At 38.5% G+C, this 24,847-nt stretch overlaps 1 protein-coding gene across 2 annotated transcripts in view; it reads right to left on the bottom strand.

Annotated features, from left to right (window-relative positions):
* Nucleotides 1-2,130: 2,130 nt before the first annotated feature.
* Nucleotides 2,131-24,847, bottom strand: part of NCKIPSD (NCK interacting protein with SH3 domain) — a 114,424-nt gene continuing 91,707 nt past the window's right edge. For both annotated transcript variants that reach the window (XM_026723474.2, XM_087923797.1), the window contains exons 6-13: nt 23,951-24,121; nt 23,215-23,301; nt 21,727-21,865; nt 13,472-13,552; nt 11,139-11,267; nt 7,805-7,897; nt 5,558-5,730; nt 2,131-3,842 (exon numbers count right to left, since the gene is read on the bottom strand). In XM_026723474.2, coding sequence (XP_026579259.1) covers nt 3,639-3,842; nt 5,558-5,730; nt 7,805-7,897; nt 11,139-11,267; nt 13,472-13,552; nt 21,727-21,865; nt 23,215-23,301; nt 23,951-24,121 — 1,077 coding nt within the window. In that variant the 3' untranslated portion in view covers nt 2,131-3,638. The remainder of the gene's footprint in view (nt 3,843-5,557; nt 5,731-7,804; nt 7,898-11,138; nt 11,268-13,471; nt 13,553-21,726; nt 21,866-23,214; nt 23,302-23,950; nt 24,122-24,847) is intronic.

A 24,847-nucleotide genomic window follows, 5' to 3' on the forward strand; every position in this document is an offset into this window, starting at 1 on the left:
TAACTCATCATTTGTAGAGATGTGCAACTGAATATTGTCAGTGTAGAAATATCTCACCCCAGGATGATCTCAACCAGAGTTTTCATGCAGGAGTGGAGGAAGCACTGACCCCTGCAGGTCTTTTGCTCCTGATCAATACCCACTGGCAACAGCCTTGGAGGAAGGAACTAAACCAGGACAATACTGTGCCCTCCCACTCCCGGCCCCTGAAGCTGCTTCACAAAGATACCATGGCTGGCAGTATCAAAAGCTGGTGAGAAGTCAAGTAGACCAAGGACATTACCCCTATCTTGATCCTGCCAGAGATCTTCATACTCAGTAGTAGCTGCTAACATTGTGAACCAATTTCTTAAATGGAAGAACTGGCACAACAGCAATGGAAGAATTGGTCTGGAAGGCAAATGCTTGAAATATTATATTTTGAGCAACCCAAATTCAAAGGCAACAGGTGTACTTATAGCTTTACTTCAGCATTAGTTCATGTTGAGATTGATTGTCCTCAGTATGTCCAAATAAATTTGGGAGGAAAGGCAAGGAACGGAGTACTTCATTAGTACAATAACCTCTTGAAGATCTAATCACAAGGATCTAGATTAATTTCTGCCAGGCAAAACACTGGATAGGTCATTAGTTTGATTCATGGCAATTCCTTCCTTGCATACATTGAATCTGTGCAAAGGAAATGAGGAATTCTTTGGACTGGAACAAAATAGCATTCAGGAAACATTATGCTACTCATATGATCTTGGTATATTGCTGTCCTAAAAATGTAAAAGTGAAGAAGTTTGTTCACTTGAACAATCACTTAACAAGTGGTTAAGGCATTAAAGGTAGACACTGGGAAACTGTGAGCAAGCACAAAGCCAGCTGGATGACTTTAGGCCAGTTACTCTCTTTTAGCCCAAGGAAGCAGCCAACGACAAACCACTGAGAAAAATCTTGCCATGAAATTGCAAGGACTAATCGAGGCTGTTGCCAGGAGTCCACAACTGACATAACGACGCACAAACTCACATTTGGTAACAGATCTTTTCTGACTTGATTGCTACACACTGTCTAAAATCACACTGATTGCGCTGGAGAGCCCTAAAAATCCATTATATAAATAAATAAGCTGTCATCTTTAGCTATATATATATGATGCATCAAATATAAGCCATCAATTTCAAAGAGTGGGTGGTTTTCTTGCTGCATTCACCCATTTTATACCTGCCAAACTGCTTGGTGTTTTCAAGAGTACATTTAGAAAGATGGAAAACCACATGGAAATCAGCCTTATCTTCCACACTCAAAAATTATTGCTTTGCTACCACCAATTATATAGCCACACAACATGGGGCAAATCTATTTCATCGTCTACATTGATAATATGTTTTGAAGTGCAAGTTCAAAACACATCACATTTTTGCCTGGATATTCAATGTTTTTTTAAAAAAACCCTGCACAACATTTCCATGAGTTTTTGCATTCAGTTTTCCAACCCAGTTGAATTGTCCTGTAGAACATTGCTATTCCACGCTCATTTTTGCCCAGGCCATGCTGAATGAATCTTCAGATTGTTATTTCTGGATCAGAATTCTAACCCAGTGACAAACTGGCCCTTCACTGTTTCGCTCCTTCTTGTACAAACATTGCTGGGATGGGAAGAAGAGAACAAAGAGGGGATTACCACAAAGTTTTCTTTTCCTAGGATGAAATAAGTCTAGGCTGCAGTCTCGGTTCACAAAGAGAGCTGCCCCCAAAATAAACAGTGTTTGTGTGAAACTTCTTACAAGGCCAGCTCTTCTTAAATTTTGCCATCCCACATTTCTGTTTAAGTCCAAGAATTCTATGCCAAACTCCCATTCTGTGGTTTTAGGTGGCTTAAAAATATAGCTACATGGCACAACATACTTTTAAACAGGATGGACATGAAAGGGAGAGTAAGAGGATGGCATGCATCTGAATAAATAGCACTTTTGTTTTCCTTTTGCTACGTGAAGGTCCAAATAAAAGTCTGAATCCACAATGCCGATGCATTAGGCTAGCCAGGTGGTAGCACTGTAGTGGAATGTAGCCATTCATAATGCACACACACACAACACCCTGCAACACAGAAAGGCTCTCAAATGAGACAAGAATGAGGAAATGTTTTTCTCTATGGACTACATTTATTTGCTTCTACGAAAATACAATTCCCTTTCAACATTCACAAGGAATTTGATTCTATGAAAATACAAGTCCTTTTCAACATTCACAAGGGATATATATATATATATATATATCTGCTTGTTTATTTTGGATGGCACATGTATTGATTCTCTACTTGAAAGACAGAAAATGACAGAGGCTCCCTAGATGGACACTGCTGTCAAATAGATGCCCTATCCTAAGGAACTGTTTCAAATTTATTTCTGCATCCATTAGATTTATAGAGGTTATCCAAATGTTTCCAGTTCAAATTCAGGCGACTGCTACAGCAATGGTTGCAAAGCTCTTATTTACCCACTATAAAGAGCTGTGGCAGCATGCATGTTTATTGAGATATCACAGCCCCAGTCCATCAAAGGCTCTCAATGGGAAAGGGGGCAAATCTACTTTGCAGCAGATCTGGAGGAATTAGGTACCTCCCAACTTGTGCATATTAAGGAGCAGCAGTAGCAGACATCAGGCTCAGGTAGCTTTTTGAACATAAAAAAAGGTAAAGCTAGGCAGAACCAATTGCTACTAAGCTCAAGGCAAAAAACACCCGCAGGCTGATCACGCACTGTGCGTTGCCACTTACAGACACCGTGCTCATACGTGCAGTGCCAGAGGCAAAAATACTAGCACATACCAGGAAAGAAGCAGTGTTTTTCAAAGAGGGTACGCCTTAACGGTGAGTCTAAGTGGCAGGCTGTTTGAAGGATCTCTTGCTGCAGTGTCTGGACAATCAGTATTCTTGTCCTTGTTCGGCGTGCAAGAAACTCAAATGTAAACACCACTGGATTAAGCATTTAAGACAAGCGGGCGCTTGCTTGGATCAGGGTCATGAATGGAGCTTGGCATGTTGAACCCATATCCAGGTATACATGGATCAGAAAACTCACTGGGCACATTGGGAGAAACAAGTCATTTCCCCCACTCATCACTAGCAGTGTAGCAACTTTGCACTAGATGTTGCGGACACGAAATTACTGAAGCATATGTTGTTCAGATCATTGGCTTACTCCATTTTGTAACTAGCTGCATGATACCTAATGTGTGAAGAAGCAGATAATTATGATGGAGACTTCTTGCTTAAGGACAGCGTAAAGTTATTTAAATCACCCTTGTCCCTTTTTTTTTAGTGCAAAAATCACCGGGGAGATAATAATAATAATATTCTCCTGCTTTCAGTCAAATCATGCCGATGGCGCTAAAAAGCCACATCCCCCTCTAATCTGTGAGGTCTCCCCCAACCCCAGTCACAGACCCAGAAAGGCCCTTTTTTAATGCACTTCACGCTGGTGGGCATCTATGTGGAAACTTCCTTTGTTGGGCCTTTTAATACTCCCTTGAAACTCCAGGGCTCCCCTGCAGGACTTATAAGGCAGGAGCTCTAGTGGAAAGGATGGGAAAGACATAGCCACAAGAGGTTTTTTTTTTTTTATTCCACACTATTTCTTCCCTTCGATCAATTAGCTGGCTCCGGGAGCTATCTCTGGAAACTCTTTATAAATCTCTTGGATTATCATTTTGTCCATCTGGCACTGCTGGCTGTCCTCTGCTTCCGCCATGATGCGCTGCAAGGTCCCCTGCAGGTCGGTTAAACGGTGTTTATGCTGTAGGTATGGGGTGGTCCTCATGATGGCATGCATCAGAGACAGGTACTCCATCCGCAGCTGTAAGAGCAGAAGACAGTGGGGAAAAACAATTGAGAAAAGAGGAGAAACTGAGGTGGGGGTGGGTGGGGGAGGCAGCCTTCTGGAAAGACAAATGCTTTGGAAAGAGCCAATCCTGGTGAAGTGCAGGAACTCCCTCAGAAGCCATCAGAATAAACTTGAGAGAGTTCTTGAGCTGTTCTTGTTTTCATGTTCGTCTAAACAAGTGCCCCCTCCCCTCCCCCCAAGTAGTTTGAAAGACCTGTTTGGCTGGATAGTTTTCCATAATACTTTACTTAAGTTGTATGATTAAAAAAGGAATCTAAAAGTTATATTGACATTTCCCCTTTCAAGTCCTTCTCTCTCTTTGAAGAAAAAAAATACATGGGCTCAATGTCAACTCCCCACTCCCACCCAAGACCAGTTTTTGAGGCCAGCTGCAATCCTCACAGTTCACCTGTCATAATCGTAAAGTGAACTCTCAAAACATAGCAGTTAGTTGCTTACATTTATTAGATTAGAAATGTAGACCTTAAAACATTTGAGCTGAATCTGTCAGTTAGAATGTACATCCTTCAAACATATTTTTTTTAAAAAAATATTCCAAATAATTTTATTTATGATGCACCCTCTTACCATGGAGAGACTGAGAACCAAACACATCTGTACCCATTCAAGAATTGTTTTGCATCTACTATGAAAAATCTGGGTGATTTCAAACGCAGCATTCTGAGCTTTAATCCATCTGTAAATCCATCATGACTTCATATTTCAATGGTAACATCTTGAATTAGTTTTTGGAGGCAATGCAGAATCTATAGCATTAACATGTGCTTCGACATGCCATTACTACCAGAAAAGGTATCTCTGATCCCAGAAAGTACAATTATTTGTAGGCAACAATTCCAATATATAAATAAAAAAAAAAGTTCCTGGTTATTTCATGTAAGTTAAACATGTCATTGTTTTCGTTAGATTGCAATCGTCCTTGATTTTTATTCTGAAGTAAAAACAAGAGTACAGTGTATAAGCATTGATTAAATGCCCTTAAAGTTGTGTTTTCTTTAAATAGTGTTTTGAAAAAAGAAGAAAAAGAGAAAGAACAGCTTCCTTATAAATTCAGCAAGAAATGTCACGACTTGTATCCTAATAATGCCTCCATTGATAAAGGAAAATCTTCTACTGGCACTGAAAGAAAGCATCCTCTTCTTGTTCTCTTTAATTCCTCTCTCTCGGCTGCGTGGGAAAAGCTCAAGAATGGGAGCAAGCAATTTAAACTTCCTCTCCATGTGCAAAGTGGTCTTAATTTGAATCAGAATCCTGTGCATGTCACTTTAGGTAATTAGGCACATAATTAATGCAATTTGTAGCTTGACTATTACCTACCATAGACATCTAATTTAATTTAAATCTAAATGAGATCTTATTAATCTATTCAACTCTGTAGATATGAGATGACTGTACATGCTTTAGAACAGCCTCTGGCTCTCCAGATGTTCCTAAATCACAACACCCCTTCATCACTGATTGAGTTGACTCGGGCAGCTGGAGTTGTTGTTTAGTGATATGGGAGACCATTGATTCCTTTCCTCATTTTATAGCAATAAGATCACAGAAGAGAGAAAAGCTTCTTCTACCATTCTAGCTCATATATCTGCGCCAAACATTCATCTTGTCATGTTTTCCCTCTTGAGGAGAAAAACCTAGTACTACCTTTCCTCCTGTGGGTTTTATACCTTTTCTCCAGGGGAGAGATCCGAAATCTGTCGCACAATTATGTCGATCATTACCATCATGTCTGTGTGGTAGAAGATGCTCGCAGTATCCTTGCAAGCAAAGATGTCTTGAAGAAATTTCAATACAGAATGTGGAGGCTGGGGCTGATGTTTAAAGATGCACACAGGATCATCTGATAAAAAAGAAAGAAAGGGGGATATTCTGTCATGCGCTGCCATTTCTCATTTAGGCAAAAATGCAGTCATTTATTCCGTAGAACACAGTACAGGCATGACAGTAGCATTTGTTCAGATCAATCCAGCAAGGATTCTGGAAGGAAGTGTGTGCATGAATGAGCAATACAGGCAGATCGAATACTTCCAAGCCACAGCTTACATTCTTTTATTAAAGAAAATTATTCCAGAGAGGAAACATTAGATAGAGTGAACTGACTCCAGCTACAATGACAGCAGGTGTATCAATACAGCATAAAATTTTGTGTGCTTTTTAATTATCCAGGTTAATTGTCTGAAAGAGAATATTTCGGCTCATGAAACTCTCCTGATATTAAAATATTCTGGTGGAAGAAGCTACGTTTACTCAAGTTTCTTCTTGTGCGACATCTCCTTTTTCCATGAGAATCTACTTGAGATCTTGCCTTCCGGGTCAATAAATCTATATTCATTAACCTTTCTCTGATACATAATTTTCCCTGAGCTTCCCCTCAAACCTGTCCTTCAATTCACACTTCTGCAACACCTTTCTTCTCCGTTCCCTTTTCCATTTGAAGTATAAACTGGAGATGCCCTGAGTTTTCAGTGTCAGTTCTAGAGTATGATAATCACGTAGGGTGCTTGGGTGTTTCATAGAACTACAGTATCTTTCTTTTTCCTACCTACAATGATGTGAATCCACAGCACTGGTTTGGTGTAATTTTGGCCATTGAAATCAAATGTCAAAATGCTCTTTTTCATTGAACAATATTGGTGCAAGTGGACTATTAAATCTGCAAATGGGCAAAAAGTAGCTACCTGGCCCTTCGCTGCAGTAAACCGGTCTATGTTTTAATATATGAACAACTGTTAACATTTTATTTGACCGGTAATTGTTTTTCAAAAATAGGGTTTTTTTGCTGTCTATATGAAGAAATATGAAACCAATGGATATTTTCCATGATGTTAAAAAACATAAAGCAGGACATATCTCTAAAGAGGCTTCTATGGAAAAATTTAATTTGCTACTCAATATTCAGTGGATTCTTCAAAGAATGGACTTCGCAATGGAATAAGTTAAAGCTCTGTTGAGTAATATAAATCTAAAATCAGCTCCTGGCTGGCAAAATGAAAAGAACACAATTTTCATTTGGAAAAAAAAAAATTTAAACCAGAAATAAAGGAATCTATTAATCTTCAAACAAAATAATTTGATTTAATTTTTCCTTTGTTTCAAAATGAGTACACATTTATCTCTTCACACACAAACAAATATAGCCTTTCTGTTCCTAAAGGCATTAAACTGCACAAAGCTTTGTGAGGAAAGCATGGATACAATGGTATTAGGCTGTCTAGAAATAAGGCTTTCCAGATTTTAAATGAAGTGCTTTTCTATAGGCTCTGTAGATTCAGCAGATTTAACACTGCTGGAAAAAGTAATCCGTGGTTAAACTAATTGAAAGATGGAAGAGGAGGATGGGGGTTTGGGGGGGGGGGAAGAAGAGAAAAGAATCCCCTAAGAAGCCAGACTGTAGCTTTCTTGTGGCATACAAAGCAGATATATACATTAAGATACATTAAGCTATCATGCTTCTCATATCCTGGACTGGGAAATTTCACAGGGTGTGGAACATTATCTTCATTGGAAGTCAATGACCAAACTTGTCTGATAAAATTATGAAGGAAGAAAACAGAATGCGGCTGATTTTCACAGGCATTAGGGATGGGTGTTCATGAAGACAAGATCGTGCTCTTTTTGGTTATATTAGGAGCCATGATCCCAGTGTTGCAAGTGTTTGTCCACAAGGACAAACAATTTAGGAAACGGTTTAATAGCAGGTCATTTGAACGGAAACCAAGCCAGCATTTCAGCAGGTCAATGTCTCGGATGCAGATGCTGGACACGCTTTCCTAACCTAGACCTTTTAAAAAGCAGAAACCTCCTGGAATTGAGAGGCTGTTTACCGATCTTTCTTTGCCTCTAGTTTCCTAGATCAACTCTCCCATTAGTTCTGTCTCAAACTGGATAAATAATAAAACAGCAAGAGACCTCACCTCCACGATTCAGAAGCAGTAGCAGCTTCTCTGTAAATATTTTGATGTTAGAGTGCTTCTTCACAGTAACCATGATCACATTATGCTCTGGAACTAGGAAACAAGAAGAGGGTTTATTAGTTGATTGAAGCACACCCTGGGCTGAGTTTGATCCTGAAGTTGTTATTCTCAAGGAAGTGGACAGGTTTCTTGGATCATCTCAATGTCAGAGCCTTATCATTCCAAGGTTGCCTGGTGAGACCTGTGATTTGGTCTAGTTGGCAGTCTTTGAGATCTGTCAACTAATCTTTGAGAAGGATCAGTTTTGCTATCCCTTAAGGAGTCAGCAATCTGCTCTGTCCTCAAGAAGCCATTCCTAGAGTTTTGGACAATTTTGGACAATTTGCAGCCTGTTTATAACCATTCCTTTTTAGAGAAGGTGATTGTCTTGTAGCTTCAGAGGGCTATGTTTTAAATTACCTGGACCCTTTCCAGTAAGGTGGAACTGAAAATGCATTAGTTTTAGTTGTAGATGACACCTGAAAGGGAGCAGAATGAGAGTAGTGCATTCCTTCTTGCTCTCTTTGATCTCCTATCATGACTTCCCATCATGAACCATGGTATAATTCTGGACTGATTCAGGGAGTTGGAGTTGGGAACATGGAATTATGCTAGTTCTCCTCTTTCCTCCAGGATCTGCCCCATAAATCATCTTGTATGGGATGCTTCATGGTTTGATGTTCTCATTATTTAATATGTACATGAAATCACCAGGTGATTCAATAACATAAGAGTGAGATATCACCAATATGCCAATGATACTCAATGACACACAATACGCTGTGATGTCATCTTGCCTCTTAATCCCAAGCAATTTGGCAAGTTCTTATACTGTCACATGGCAGCTGTCATATCTTAATTGCTTAATGCATTTATAAATGATGCCATCCCACATTGCATCATTTTGATGGAGGAAGGAATTAAAAATAACACTATAATCAGCAGCTTGTCATATAGATAAGGAAAAATATCATTAGTATTTGGATGGTAATGTAGTTTTTTTTTATTATGCAATGGAATTGTACTTGAAGACTTATGACAAACAAGCTGAAATCTCTCTAACTTTTCAATAAACAAATGGCACCTAAGTAACTAAAGAGTCTAAGTTATTTCCACAAATATTTTTTAAAAACTGAGCGCACTTACTCTTCTTTATTGCAGCTGGTAAGAAATCTCTAATAAGAGCTCATACCAACGCCCCACAGTGGTGACCCACTGGTATTGCTTCTCCCTTTGGAATCTATGTTATTGTGTCATACCCCATGGTTTTCCACTGTATCCCAAACAGAAAAAAAATATTTCCCAAAGCTGGGTAGTCCTGCAGATGTAATTGGCTAATTTCTAATTAAGCCACATAACAAAGGAAGGAAAATAATGAATAAAAGAGCAAAGAAAGTGAACCTGATCAGGTCACATGATTAATTCTGTGTTTCAAAGGAAAAAAAAACTACATCATCATCCAAATACCAATGATGTTTTTCCTCATCTATATGACAAGCTGCTGATTATAGTGTTTTTTTATTCCTTCCTCCATCAAAATGATGCAATGTGGGATGGCATCTTTTATAAATGCATTAAGCAATTAAGATATGACAGCTACCATGTGACAGTGTAAGAACGTGCCAAATTGCTTGGGATTTAAGAGGCAAGACAGCGTATTGTGTGTCTTGCTTTGTTTCTTTTTTTTTTTTAATGCTTGCAATCACTACCAGCCAGAATAAGTTAAGCTGCTTCCCAAAAGGTTTTCAGTCTGGCCAGAATATGAAAGAGCAGGCATTCCAGAAGAAAGTACTGTCCAATAGAGTATCTTTGTAAAAGAGACTCCAATGCTTCTACAGTTAATGAGATTCATAGGGCACAGCAGAAAATCTGCCACTCACTAAAAAGAGGAAGATGCCTGGTTAACTGTAGAATTACACTGACAAGAGTCCTGTGAAGTGCTCTCTCCCTTGAAGCGGAGGATTATTTAAGTTTTAACCCATGCAACCCAGGCTTTTTACACACACCAGCAGGATATGAAGTGGTATTATAAAACGCAAGGCAGTCCCGTGATAAGCAAAGCTGAAATCTTATCTCATTATTACAACTGTGAATTTCTAGTTGCAAAATGAAGGATTATGGGATCCACACTCTCCCAACACGTGCTTTAGTCACAGGGGAAAGCAGCAAGGGGACATCTGATTCAAGATAAATCATTCCTATGGGTTGCGAATGAAATGAATGCACTGTAATACATTAATGAGGCTATAGTAGTACAGGATAGCCTGTCAAAAGGCTAATTAAGAGGTGACATGAGGCTTATAAATAATCATGTGTACAATTAAAATAGAAAATGCTTCTTCACCCTGCCCTCAAAATATTAGAATATAAATTTATTTCATGAGTGTTGGAGAGATCCAGACTAAAGATATGGTTCTTAATTTAGTTAACTGCAGGATGCGGTGGCTGGCATAGACTTTAACGGATGCCGGCGAAGTCATGAGGAATGCCTAGCATTATGATGGGGATGTAACCAAACGCAGGATTAAAGACAGTGTGCTTCTTGGGCTCCTTTTACTCAATAAATTTTGTTGTAATTCTGAAGCCTGAGGTGGCTATCCGTGTGCATCCTTTGCCTGAGGAGAAAGTTTTAATGAGAAATTCCCTTAAGAAGCAATTTTATATCTCTGGAGAAAAATATTTATCTTTGGGAGAAAAGTGATATTTAGGAATAGGGCGGGGGTGGCAACAATACAGTGTCTGGACTTTGTTCAGGTCTGAGTGGGGGAAGGAACAGACTCAGGATCAATCCTGTCACGACTGAGTGCTGTGGCTGTTTGGACTCCTTGGATCTAGGATTTTAAAAAAACTTTTTGTCTTGGATGGGGTGGGGATTCCCCATTCAAGTCTAGCATGCAACCTCTAGCATGCAACCTCAGGGTCTGAAGTTTCAGCCGTTGCTTCAACGGCATTACAAAGTTTTATCTTTGTAGAAATGGGATTACATGGGAGAGGATCTTTTAGAAAACGATCACAACCTTGCTCAACATTGGGACAATTTATCAGATGTTTGCGGGGCACTGTGCTGCCATACCAAGTTTAGCTGTTTAAGGATTGGCTGGTTAAGTTTAGGAAAAAGTTTAGCATTACTTAAAAATATCTACCCTTTTACTTCCAGAATTCTGAAGCATAGAATATACCTTATTCTACATGTGGAAATTGAGGCTGTTTTCAAGTTAGCATGACAATGAAAAGAAGTTGCACATTAACTGAAACCCCAATATATTCTCAGTTGGGAAAAACTTCCACTACTGACCTGGAATGTGAAGATTAAAAGCCAGGAGAACATTAATGAATAGATCTGGTAGCTGATCTGTGCTATCTGAGGGAAGTCCATCTTCAATCACATGTAATAGGAACTGAATAAATTGGGAATTGAGATGCTCTGTAGAAAAAAATAAAGGAAAGAGACATTGCATTGTTACATGGAAAGAATTAACTCTAACATGAGCTGGGTAACAGCCTTGCTGGTTAAAGCCAGCCATTCTTGAAGCTAGTTGCCACTAGTTGCTGAGATATGTAGGAGACAAATTCCAGGTTATTTGTAGACCTATACCATGAACTCAGATCTGCCATGGAAGATTTCTAAAGTAGCGGGTGGGGAGAGAATAGTTTGGAGGGGAGAAGGATATGCTCTAGACAGAGCAGGGGGCCCCAACCTGTTGGCCGTGGCCCACTACCAGGCTATGGCCTATTTGCAACCGGGCCGAGTGAGTGGCGGGCTGGCACGTGTGCATAACCCCACTTGCATGAGTGATAGACTAGCATGCATGCAAAGCCCAACTCACACAAGTGGCAGGTGCCCAGCACTTGCAGCCTCACTTCCGCAAATAGTGGGTGTGCCTATCCACTGCTCCCACAAATGAAGCTGTGTATGCACCTGCCCTTCACACAAAACCATCCCCACTTCCCCCCCTCACCTCCAACCTGGAAAGTTTGGGGAAATGCGGCTCTGGAGGGAAGATTAAACAGGCAGTTTTTTCACTATTGCTTTTCTTGTATCCCCCATGCACAGTTGCAATTCCCAATATCCATTTTTCAATTTGAGAGGAAAAGTATTTGGGGAGATCGAAGGCCAAGTGAGTTTTCTCACTGTCTGCCTGAAGGCCACATTCTAATGTTTCTACTGAAGATTCAGGAAAGACTCCCACTCCAAAATTGAACCCTTCATCACTAAGAAGCAGATTTCTTGAAAGCTATCTCTATGCCAGGGATAACTCTCCTTACCTACAACATCACAAACAGATGTGGACTTAGTTTGTCTAGTTACAATTAGGCCTAAACATTAGCCACCCATCTTTGTTTGCTATACCTATTATGAAAGCTTTACAGCTTATGAGAATAAGCTGATCTTACAAAAACAATTGTAGGATCACACGAAGATGATGCAACAAAATCAATGTTTGTTCTCTTACATTGCTTGGCACATGTTGCTCCCAAAATTCCAAGGGAATTGACATCTTCTTTCATACTTTCCTGTTGCCCCTAAAGTTGCTATCTATTCTGCTAGACAAACAATAGTTTGAAGAAACAGGGTTATCTGGATCAGTGCTTGGAAGATAAATTGGTGATTTATTGCTTTTTACTTGTTGGTGAAAAAAACAAAAAAAAATGCAATCCAGATATTGCATCAGTTTCTACTTTGAGTTTTTTTTTTAAAAAAACTCATTTCTGTTTAGCAAGTTGCCCTACACTATAAGCTGTGTTTTTTTCCCCAAACCCCAAAATCTTCAACATTAGACTGTCTACTACTGACCTCACCCCTTTCCTAAGAGGTCTGTAGGGGGAGTGCATAAGCGCACCAGTGTGCCTACTGTCCCTAACCTATTGTTTCATATGTATGTATTTATGTATGTATGTATGCATGTATGTATGTATGTATGTATGTATGGTATTCAGCTTTGTTCGGGTATTTTCCCATGTCATTATAGTTGTGCTTTTAAAGTTGTAGGAAAAGCACAACTATAATGACATGAAAATACCCTAACAAGCTGAATACCATCATAATACTCTGCAAAAACTTATATATATATATATATATATATATTCATTCCTGTATGTATCCATGTATTCATAACTATGTTTTTACTTATACCTATTATCTTGTAAGCAATTGACAAATAAAAATAAATAAAATAAATAAAGCTACCCTTTGCTCTTTCTGAAGTATCCCGCAAATCTATCAGAGTCTTTTTATATCTATTTAATGCAGTTAAAAAAACCTTTTAGTTCCAATACAACATTAGATATTTATTTTATTTAAAGTTCTTCTGTGCTACCTGATAGCATAGATTCTCTTGATGTTGTACATCAGAATGTTTATTATATTGATAGATTAAAAATAACACATATATTTGACATACGATGCAAAAGGTTTAAAGAACATTGGGACCTTGTTCTAGAATCCCTGAAGCCTACCGGTTTCTGTTAAGAACTTAAGTAATTTTATCATATTTTGGGTACTTTCCAAATTAATAAGAGATCTGGAAATGCAACAGAGTTAAAGAGTAAGAGAGATCTAGAAGTACATAAGTCCTATTAAATGGCTACTTGCCATCTATTTCTCCCTCTGTTGGAAATCATTCTCACCATAGTGATGGTATGGAAGAGGTTCTCCCATACAAAATATCATTGCCAGCACCAGTGCAGAGTAACACATCTTCTGATGATCTAGGGGGGAAGAAAAATCATCAACTCTAACAATATTGAAATGGTAGAGTATCATGCATGTATAGTCTCAGAATTTACCATATTTTTCAGTACAGAATCTATCTTCTCTGTTGGACATCTATACAGCCACAACTGAAAAGTATATGTAACAAATGCATTAAAAACCAAACCACATATGGACATTTTAAATTAGTACATATCTCAGTATGAAATACCGTATACTAGCCCACAACAATCACAAAGAAGCCTTGAGTGTAAATGTTCTATAACAAGTATCATTTTAGAGTTGGTGTACATCATCATCTTCTAATTTGGTTAAAGCTTCAAAGACATTTCCTCCATTTTTTTGAACCACAGGTGTAGTTTCCTTGTGATACATTAGGAAGCACTACTCATTGTAGGAACTAGTAATGTGTTAGAGTGCTTGACACCAGCTTATTCTATATTAAAACCAATTATTGTGTGCCTTTTTCTGACACTTTTTCCTTAAGCATTCAGATGACATATTTCTGTTTTGAACTACCCTTCAGAAAATCTGAAATCCAAAAACTGACAAGGCTGGTTAATCTGTAAGATAAGTAGACGGATTTATGACACAGCTAAGCAACTAGGTCATTTTCTGCAAATACATAATAATTAACTTTTTAGCTACTTGTTGGCTGAGCAAAAATTGTGACCAGTTGGATGGTTGCCTGTTTTCAGATTTATCTTAAAGCTTAAACCCTTATTAAAATTTATGCACAATCCCTTTATAAAATAAGATAGGATAGGTAGAGGAAGTTAACGCTTTATTTCCACTAATATGGACTGTGTTGAGGTATTCCCTGTTAGGAGAATGAGTGCACTCAGGGAAACGTAGTGAGAGTGGTGAGGAATAACACACAACCAGCATACAGATACACTGAATAGTAAAATGCAGGTTTTACTTCCTGTAAACAGGTAAACAAAGTTCAACAAACAGTACAAATCATACATGGTTAAAGCAGGTAGTATTCAATACAATCAGTCCAGGGATAATCCAAAAATGAAGTCCAGTATCATAAACAAAGTTCAGTAAACAGAGTTTGCTAACAGTTGCAAGACTCACAGCAATCCAAGCAGAATGACGATCAGGCAAAAGGCAATAGGGAAAATGCAAGAAGAGGAAGAAATCAGGTTTCTGGCTCCATCTTATGGCTGTCGGAGGAACCTCAGCCAATCACAGTTACAGCATTCTCTTAAAGATACAGTATTAAATTACTATCCTGGTTTATATATTTCCAACCCAACTGTTAGGTGACTATCATTCCCAACAGACTGTTTTGTAGCACATTGACTGTTGCCTATTTTCAAACTTAACTTCCAACAGGAAAAAAGCAAAATATTTAACGATAAATAAAAGTTAAAAATAGATCTCCATATAAAGTACATTTAATATAATACACATGTATCATCTAGCTATAACTCAAGTGCCTTCTGTAAAACGACGGAAATATTTTCTCTGGGAAAGATCAGTCTAAGCAAATATGAGTGGAAGCCTTCTGAGATTCGGTAACATTCCAGGTGTGCAGTTTTGCTTCCCTTCCAAAGCACATACGGATCTCATGCATCAACCTGTCCCAGAGTCTCCTACTACAGCATAATTTTCACTTGCAGCATCTATACATGAATGCTCCACAGAATCACATCCGCTGTCTTTCCTGAATCTTAATTAGTTGGCATGTTCCAACAGGGGTTTATGTGAGAAATGCTGCATAAGAGGCACATGAACACCACAAAACACACTTTGTCTTATTTATAATAGATCATCAAGCCATGCAGAAATAAACGGAGTTGTGGTATTATATGCAATAATGAATAATCCAATGAAAGTCATTTAAATAAGGACTGATGCTTAGGTTATCCATCTTGCAAGACGACTAGCATAAATTTATTTGATCCTAGAATAAATTTGTCCCTTTCCTATCCACTGTGTCATTTTATTTCACACTGAGATGGCATGACTATCAATCTCCATCAGCTGGCACTACCAGTCACACCAAGATATATTAATTGGAAATTAATTAGACTAATTGCACTTTACAAAAAGTCCAAAGGAGAGCAACAAAAAGACACAAAAACATATCAAGAATGGTTGCAGGAATTGGGTATGGCTGGTCTAGACAAAGGAAGGACTAGGGGTGATATGATAGCAGTATTCTAGTATTTGAGTGTTGCCACAAAGAAAAGGGGGTCAACTTATTTTTCATAGCACCAGAAGGCAAGACAAGGAACAATGGATGGAAACAAATCAAGGAGAGAAACAAACTAGAATTAAGGAGATCCTTCCAAGCAGTGAGAACAATTAACAGTGGCATGGCTTGCCTTCGGAAATTGTAGGTCTTCATCATTAGATTTTTAAGAAAAGATTAGATAGCTATCTGTCTGAAATGATATAAGGTCTCCTGCTTGAGCAGGGGGTTGGACTAGAAGACCTCTAAGCTCCCTTCTAGCTCAATTCTGATTCATTGAATCAGGATTGGCAGGACTGACCTAAATTTCTTGAAAATGTGAAAAGAAAGCAGAGAGGTCCATGCTTTGGATGCATTCCCTTTGCTCTGATATAAAACAGAATAAAGAGATATACTCTATAGCAATATTTTTCAAGCTAGACAACTTTAAGATGTGCGGACCAACTCCCAGAACACTCCAGCCAGCCTGCTGCCTTGGGAACTCTGGAAGTTGAAGTCCACACATTTTGAAGCTGCCAAGCTTGAAAATCACTGTACACCATTCACTCTCTCAGTACAGGGTATGTATGCCATTTTAAAATTGTGACTCACAGGCTGAGAGAGGGACTTGCCCAAAGTCACCCAGCCTGCTTTCAAGCCTAAAGATGGACTAGAACTCATTGCCTCCTGGTTTCTAACCTGACCTTTCTTAACCACTAGACCGGAGGTGTCAAACTTGCCTTGTCACAGTGTCATCATGTGATATATCAGGACATTTCCCACCTTCACTAAACTGGGCGCGGGCGGGGCCAGCATGTGATGCAACTGGCCCGTGGGCTGCGAGTTTGACACCCCTGCACTGGACCAAACTGGCAACCAACTTTCTGGAAGACTGCATCATTCTTCCCCGCCACACTCCTTATCTCCCCACTTGTGCTAAATTTGTTTTCCAGCTTCAGCCCTACAGACTTATCACTGTAGCAGCTGTAGCTGTTTTTCAAAGGGAATGGATGACAACTGGCAGCTGACAGACCACATCTGGTTCTCCCTGACATCTTCTCTGAGTCCTTCACCTTATGTTCATCACTACAGGCAAATTACCTGTAGAGATGAAAAACCAGGAGTAACTTTGAATTCTACTCATTTACTCTCCTGGCAGAGGAATGAATGGCCTTTGGGCAGTTAACAAAACATTGCCAGGATTTTTAACCTATGGAGTTCATGCTTTGTTTGGGACAAGCCAGGCATCTATGAACCAATATCCATGCTCCAATTAGCTCACTGCTTCCAGTATAAGGCAATTCAAGTATAAAATATATCATTATATTTTGCAACTATGTTACAAAGGCCAGTAGCTGTTACTTGCGGAAGAAGGAAAGACCAGGGATAATTCAAGATCTGCAACAATTACATCAAATCACTAGAACTTCAAAAAATAGACAGCAGGTAAGTCAACATAATTATTCTATAAATGCATTAATATGAAATCACAAGATTTGTTTTAGTTACTTAAACTAAAGGAAATAAGAGTGTCCCAAGCAAACCATTCTACAAAAAAAGGCCATTGTTGTATCACAGGTATAGTTTTTTTTTTAAAAAAAAGAGGGGAGTTGGAGCAGCCATAATGCCAGTGTTAGTGGAAGTGTTGTATATTTTCATCAAAATCATGTAGAATCTAGTGTTTTACCATCCTATGTTTCTCTTTAAAATTGGGAAGCTAAAATTGGGATGCTATGGAATAGCTACTGCAGGCTTGGCACCAATCTGAGTTGCTTGAGAGTCAGCAAGGATTACCCTGATCTCTGCCAGCCACAAAAAAGGATTAGACACTCTGCAATCTATCAGAAGATGGATCAGCCTCAATACCCAAGTGGCTAGCACCAAAATAAGCTTCCATCACTATACCATGCAAAGTCATTTTTCATGAGAAATCCTGTTTACAGTTCTTTGACAGCAATGGGGTGGGGGAAAAAAAAATCCCCCAAGCACTGAGTTACAAAATAGCTCTTAGAAAGGAATCAAAGCAGTGCAAAGTGCTCGGCATCTATTGCTGCGGTCCTCCTTTGCCAATTGTTATTTTAAATGAACCACCATTTGAACATCAATGAAAGAGTCGTGATAGTTTTGCCCATCAATGAACAAGTACCAATCAATGAAGAGTCTAACACATTAGCAGTGACATGCATGCAAAATAGATGTAACACATAGCCATGAAAAAGACAAGCTTTGGTTAGAAAACATGTCAAGGAGCAAACAGATAAGACACATTTTTTCTGAAACTGATACCTCAGTAGCTGGACCTGTGAGGGGTTCCTATTCTAACCTCACGTGCCCGTCTGCTGATAGACTTCAATTGTTGGACATCGAAAAGCAGAATTAAGTGTAAGAGTAGCAGCAATAGTAAAAAGGTGAAGGTACTTTATAGTGCCACTCTAAGATCATGCCATTTAGGAAAGAAATATCAACCACAAAGCCAGAGTCTGACACCAAACAGATGGAATGTCCTACCTACAAGGAAGTATCAAGAGACAACACAAATGCAAAAAAAAACCCTATCACAACATGCATATTTTGTGTGAGTTAACTGGCTATGCACGTGGACTTGGAAAGACAGGAAAAGGGTGAAGATAAAGACACAATGAGACTCCCCATTTATCTGGCTGCCAACAAATACAATGGTAAAAGAATATAAACACTGAATGAATGATAGCAGGGATTTCTTAGAGGAAATGACTGAATATAGCAGAATGTAACAGACTGAAATTAGTGAGGGACGGAATTGAATCCTGCTGTTTAGGTGGCGGCAAGCCAGCACCCCTTTTTGAAGCAAAGGCAATCGTCCTGCTAACATGAAGTGTCAGCATCATTTTTAATCTGCACTATCAAGCTGCAGAGAGAAATGGTGTCCCAAAAGTTCTGCAAACAAACGTAGAAATATTCGGTCTTCTGACATGGCAGACAATCAAACTCCGATGATAAAAAGAAAACTAGTGAGTGCGTATGTGTACACAGCCAAATCTCAAAAGGAGAGGCATAAAAAAATGTCATATCCAGTACTTGGATCAGAATGTATCCTATAGCAATTGCACTGTTATGTGTAAAGGTGGTTATTACAGCTACATAGGATTTCGTATTCAAAGGATGCTTCATGATGCATCACATTTGGCTGAGAATTCTTCAGCCCAACAAATCTTCTCCCAGAGAAAGGTGTGGCTGCTTCAAACAACTGTACATAGGTGCTACATTCATACCTACACTCCAAGGCACCTATATGTCTTTGAGCAAGAAGCACTGCATATCCCTACTAATGAGTTCTAACATGGCTTTGATACTTATTCAGGATTTCCCCTTTCATTTTGTTAAGGTTGCCCAGCAGTCTTGATGGTCAGATTCAGACCCAGATAGAGCAGGGCTTTGATCCAATGTAAAATGTTCTCTAGCTCAGCCTCTGTGTCTATCATATTTTTTCTGTTTGCAGTAGAGAAAGGCCATTTTAGTGTCTTATCAGCTGTCTTTGATACTTAGGGCAAATGCACTCCAATGTATTCTCTTAGAAGTTTTTCATCCTAACGCTTTTTCTTAAAAGGAAAATACTGTATACTAAAACAGTTGATCATGTTTATTAATATGATCTATTTAAATCCTAGATGGCAATGTCATTCCTACTAAATCAGATTTTTTTAGTGATGTGTCATTTAAAATAAAGGTAATCTACCTAATTATAAAGATTGAGTGCTTTTTTTTTTGTCCTGCCAATAAGACAATGTTGGCCATGCATAAAGTTTTCTTGGCAATGCTATGAAGTAACCTGTCCCTGTCTTCTTCCAACCTTGTCATTCATCCACCAATCCTTGAGTTCCAAGGGCTTTCTTATTTAAGTACTATGCAGAACGGACCATGCTTAGCTTCTGCTGCTACCTGCTGATGTTACAGCCAATATATTAACAAAACAACTATGGCAAATTTTCCATGCTTTTTGTTAACAGCCAATAAATGTTCACCAATATTAAATGAATGTTTCTCCAAGGGCTCCATTAAGTGCCAATGATGGTTCTTGCTGTCAAAGCTGAAGTCCAATATAAAAGTTATTCAAGAGTATCGGAATCCCACCTTAAAACCACCCTTATGGCAGACTTCCAGGGAGGCAATGGCAGACTAAGATAACTTCACTTTTAGTGGAACCAATGATCACGATGGAAAATGAAGCCGATGAAGGAACTGGCTCCCTGAATTCCCCTCTGTATGAAGGAGAGGAATTGGGATCACCCAGAGTGTCCTTACAGATGCTGCCATGAAGAACTGTAAAACACCAGTCTCCGGTATGTTTTAGAGCTCTGGGAGTTGGACAGACAACTTTGCCCAATCCATGGTTCTTATTTTAACTCCTCCAAATGACAGAGACAGACAGACAGACAGACAGACAGAGAGAGAGAGAGAGAGAGAGAGAAGCTGTGTTCTAGCCACATCCATGCCTTCATCTTCATTTCTCCATAACAGAACATAATTGTCATGCACCACGAGGAAAATAGAGATTCCCTTTGAAAATTGCTGCTAAAACTGATTACCACCAAAAACTTCATAGAACTATAGAGTTGGAAAGGGCCATTTGGGGGATCAAGTCAAATCTGCTGTCCAGTTTTGAAATCCAAAACAAAGCATTTCCAACAGATGTCGCTGAACAAATTCAGCAACTCTGGGTAACTGGTTTCATTGTTAAGTTGCTCTTAATATTAAGGGTTTTTTTTTTCTAACATTCTACCAGAATCTATCTTCTTTTAATATAACTTAATTCAGTCTCCAGCACCCTCAAATGTTAGATAATAGATCTTGACCTTCTATGAGATAGCTTTCCAGATATTTGGACAGTGGTCTCATTTCCTTCCTTTCTCTCTTTTTAAATATTAAACATATCACCAATAGAGCTGCTCTTTGAGGGAGATAGGCAGTTTAGAAATAGGAAATATAAACAAATTGTCTTAATTCGTAGTTGCCTATTACCCTCATTTCCTTTTCCCAAATCTATGCAAGTTTTTCTGTATCATTGTATCCAAAATGAGACTTGGTCTTTAAAGTAGGATCTGACCAAAGCAGAATAAAGTGAAAACATTACTTCTTATAATTGTATTTCTGTTGGTGCAGCCAAAATTAGCATTTTCTTTTTAGGGTGGCTGATATTCAGTTTATTACTCCAGTAGCTTTTACCATGTAATAATACCCACTTATATATTCTCAATCCTATATCTACACATTTGGTTTTTATTTCTTAAGTGAACTCCTCATTTGTCTTGGTTAAATTTTGTTGTTACTTTCTGTTCATTTCTTTAATTCATCAATATTGTTTTGATGTTTATTTCTGTCTTCTAGGATACTAGCCAGTTTGCTCAAATTGAAATAATCCACAAATCTGATCTGTATTCCGCCTTTACCAATTAATTAACAGAACATTGAAGAATAGAAGACCCAGGAACTAAACCTTAGGACACCTCTGTCAATACTTTTCCTCAAACTGATGATAAATCATTGAGTAAATAGCCTTGTTTTGGTGAATGAATTTCAAACCAGCTGTATTATCTTTTACATTTTCATCTTCCAGTTCAACCTTTACAGTTTGCCATCAGCATGTTATGGGGGCCATTGTCAAATTCTTCAAGATATATTGTCCCTATAGCATTCCTATATTCTAATAAAGAAGTTACCATTATAGTCTTTAATGTAATTTCCCCCCTAACTACCCGTATCAGGGATCCTCAATGAAAAGGAAAAGGTTATGATCCATAACTTTATTACTACATATTAGTTAAATCTATATCCAGATTTTCCACAACATCATGTTCAACACAGACCATCATTATGCATCTTTATTGCAATATAGCTTTGGAATATACTCCTTAAGAGCCTCAAAATGTAGTAACATATCATCAGTAAAAGAAAAATTTGTATTCTGTCTGAGCTATAGGAAGATTTACTGTATAAAATATGCCTTACCTTGGGTATGAGTTTGCATATCTCGGGCTAGCTCCATTGGCAGAACAGAATTAACCAGAGCAGAAATAATAGCAGCATCCAAATTGCACATTGCTCCAAAACATTTCAGAAGCAGCAGGCGTAATGGAACTCTGTGCTCCTTAAGAAGAAAATTGTTTTTAATTAACAAAATACCTAACTATAAATAATGTATGTTTCTTTTACTTGCTATTCAGAAAGTGAAGTATTCCAGGTAAACTCAGAAAATAATTATTCTATGCTGACCGCAATAATTTCAGTAAACAAATTATTTTATTTTATTGAAAACATTTATACTGTATGGCCACTCATCTTATACCAAACTCCAGATGACTCCCATTCACAATTAAAACAACACAAAAATCATATTAAACGATTAAAACAGCAAACATTAAAACAACACCTGGCATTAAGTCGGGCTCCTGACAGGCAGTCCCCTGATGCTATCCCAGTGCTTTGGGGGTAAAGTCAGGTCTTTAGTACTTTTCAGAAGGCTTGAAGGAGAGAGGCCTGCCAAACTTCAGGGGGAATAATGTTCTGTAGGGGCTATGGCTGCCAGCAGAAAAGTGGCCATCTCACTTAATGACCACTTCTCTCAATGACCAAGATTCCAATCCCAATTATAGTTGCAAGTTGAGGACTACCTGTAGCTTAATTTCCAACCCAATACACAGATGTGTCTCAATTAACCAAGAAATGGGAACAATCTGCTAATATTCCAAGGCACCTGTGGAAATCTTTCCAATGACAGTAAGGCTGCTACTTCTCTTCCTTAAAGTAGGGAAGCTACATTTAGCTTTCAAATTGCTAGGAGGGACTCTGGCATTCATTATTTCTACTTTTTTGGGGAAAACAAAGCTGTCAAGCATGGGAAAATCAGGAAATCCAGGCAGTTTAAAATGAATATAAAAATGTATTGAAAACTCATGGTCTCTACAAGAATCTGAACTACTAATGCTCAAAGCAAATTGGTAGATAAAAAGTCAAAGGAATTCAAGGTGGACTGAACTTAGATCTCTTGTGGGCATGAAGGGACTTGAGACTGATGACATGTTTGACCCTTCCCTCGGGCTCAGCCTGGTCATCTCCTACAAAAGCATGCATTTTACCCCGAATGTTATTGTTATTTCCATCCACTTTTTTCCTGACATAGAGAATCCAAAGCAATCTTTGAGAATATTCTATTGTTTTAGTGTGGTCACACCAGACTTCGGAAATTTAGCCATTGTTCTTGTACTTTGCCCACAAGTTCATACTTTAGGCTGCCTTGCCTGCTATTTTTACTAATTAGTCAGACCGATTGAAGACACACCTAAAATAAGAGAACCTAGAGATTTGGGGGCGGGGGAGTGCGAAGAGCTTTCTTATAACTATGCTGTCTTACTTCTGCTCAAATTTATTAATATAAAAGGAAGAATTAAACTATTCAAGATTTGGTCAAACTTATATGCCCTAAATGCAATGTCATACCATCTGATAATATGTCACAAGAGATAATACTGATTCAAACTCATTCCTCCTGCACATCTTCTTGCATACTTCTGGATCTGCATCTGTCTGTAATAATGAATAGCGGAAAAAAAATCAATGTTCAGAACAGAGCAACAAAGGCAGTGTTATTCCAAAATCTTGTCTATTTCCAATGTTGATAGTGTTAAAACTGTATGTGCATTAAAGTACATTAAAGACTCTGCCCACAAGAATGTTTCTCTCTCCCTCTCAACAATTCTGTTTTATATACGTTCTTACAGGAAGAAATACTTAAGAGCCTTTGGAGTAAACTCATAAACTTGCTTGAAAAAGAGCCAAACCCAGATGAAAGATGAATGTTATTATCCACTTGGAGAGGATTAAAAATTGTCTAATGAGTTTGACAATTACTGGAACATTTATTCTGACTACACTTGAGATGAGTTAGCCCAAGAGGCAACAACATAATATTTAGGATCTCATCTAACTTGACTGTAGCATTAGGAGTGTTATTATTATCTCACTAAGAAGGTAACATTTATTGTTCCATTTGAGAATTTTAATCAGTTGGTTGGCACCAAAAATGTGAGCCTCTCCTGATTTCAAGGGTCTCTATTTTGTGAACCGCCCATCCAGGCATTAAGCTATCTTATCACTCACTTTCCATTTGTAATAATCAAAGTGCTGAGCAAATAAACTTTATAAAGAGCCTGTCTCTGCCAAAGCAACGAATTACCAGAATCTGAAGCAGTTCTTCCAAATAACAATAAATGACATTTTCATCTTCATAGAGGGCCCAACTGCGCTGTTGGGCATCATCTTTGTGCCGAGCCATATCTGTAAATATCACCTTCAATCTCTCTTCATCATGGCAAATCTGGCCAGAAGGCAAACCTGAACAGAGATCCTGAAAGAATAAGAAATAATGCACCATTTTAACAGGAGGTACTACCGCAGATGCTCCCGTTTTCAAATACTTTCCAAATAGTTGCTAATATCTGGCATATGTTCTATATTATCTAGCAATATGGTGCATCCTTTTTTTATTTATTTATGGAAGCACATTTCTTTTGAACAATATGTAGATTTCTAGACTTACAGGTTTTCTGAAATACTTAGGTGAATAACTTTATATGGAAACCCTAAATGTGCCTCTTTGAAATAGGGCCCATTGCTATGGTTGCTAGGAGAAACAAAAGTGTATGAATTTCTATCCCTCCAATATAGGTAATCTTCGAGTTATGACCATTTGTTCAGTGAATGTTTAAAGTTACAATGGCACTGAATGAAGGGACTTACACCTGGTCTTTGAAGTTCTGGCCTTTACAGCACCCCCTTTGCCCACTTGCAGCCAAAAGCATCCTCCTTCCCTGGGGCCTCTGTGTGATCATAGGCACGCACCCCAAACCTTTTTTTCCTTGCCCACACCATGCCCTCTTTCCCAGCCCCACTTCTCTTCCCCTGGCCTCCACAAGCTCGCATTCATGCACCCCACACTGTTTCCCCAGCCTTTCTGTTCAAATGCTTCTAAAACAATTATGTACGATATTTATTAGGATATAGGATAATCTATGAGAATTGTGAAAAGAAACTGCTGGACCTGAAGGGCCAGGGGTCCAAAGTAACAGGGCAC

Source organism: Pseudonaja textilis, chromosome 2, assembly GCF_049901715.1.
Source record: "Pseudonaja textilis isolate UNSWEBS1 chromosome 2, rPseTex1.2, whole genome shotgun sequence".
In the NCBI taxonomy this organism is placed as follows: domain Eukaryota; kingdom Metazoa; phylum Chordata; class Lepidosauria; order Squamata; family Elapidae; genus Pseudonaja; species Pseudonaja textilis.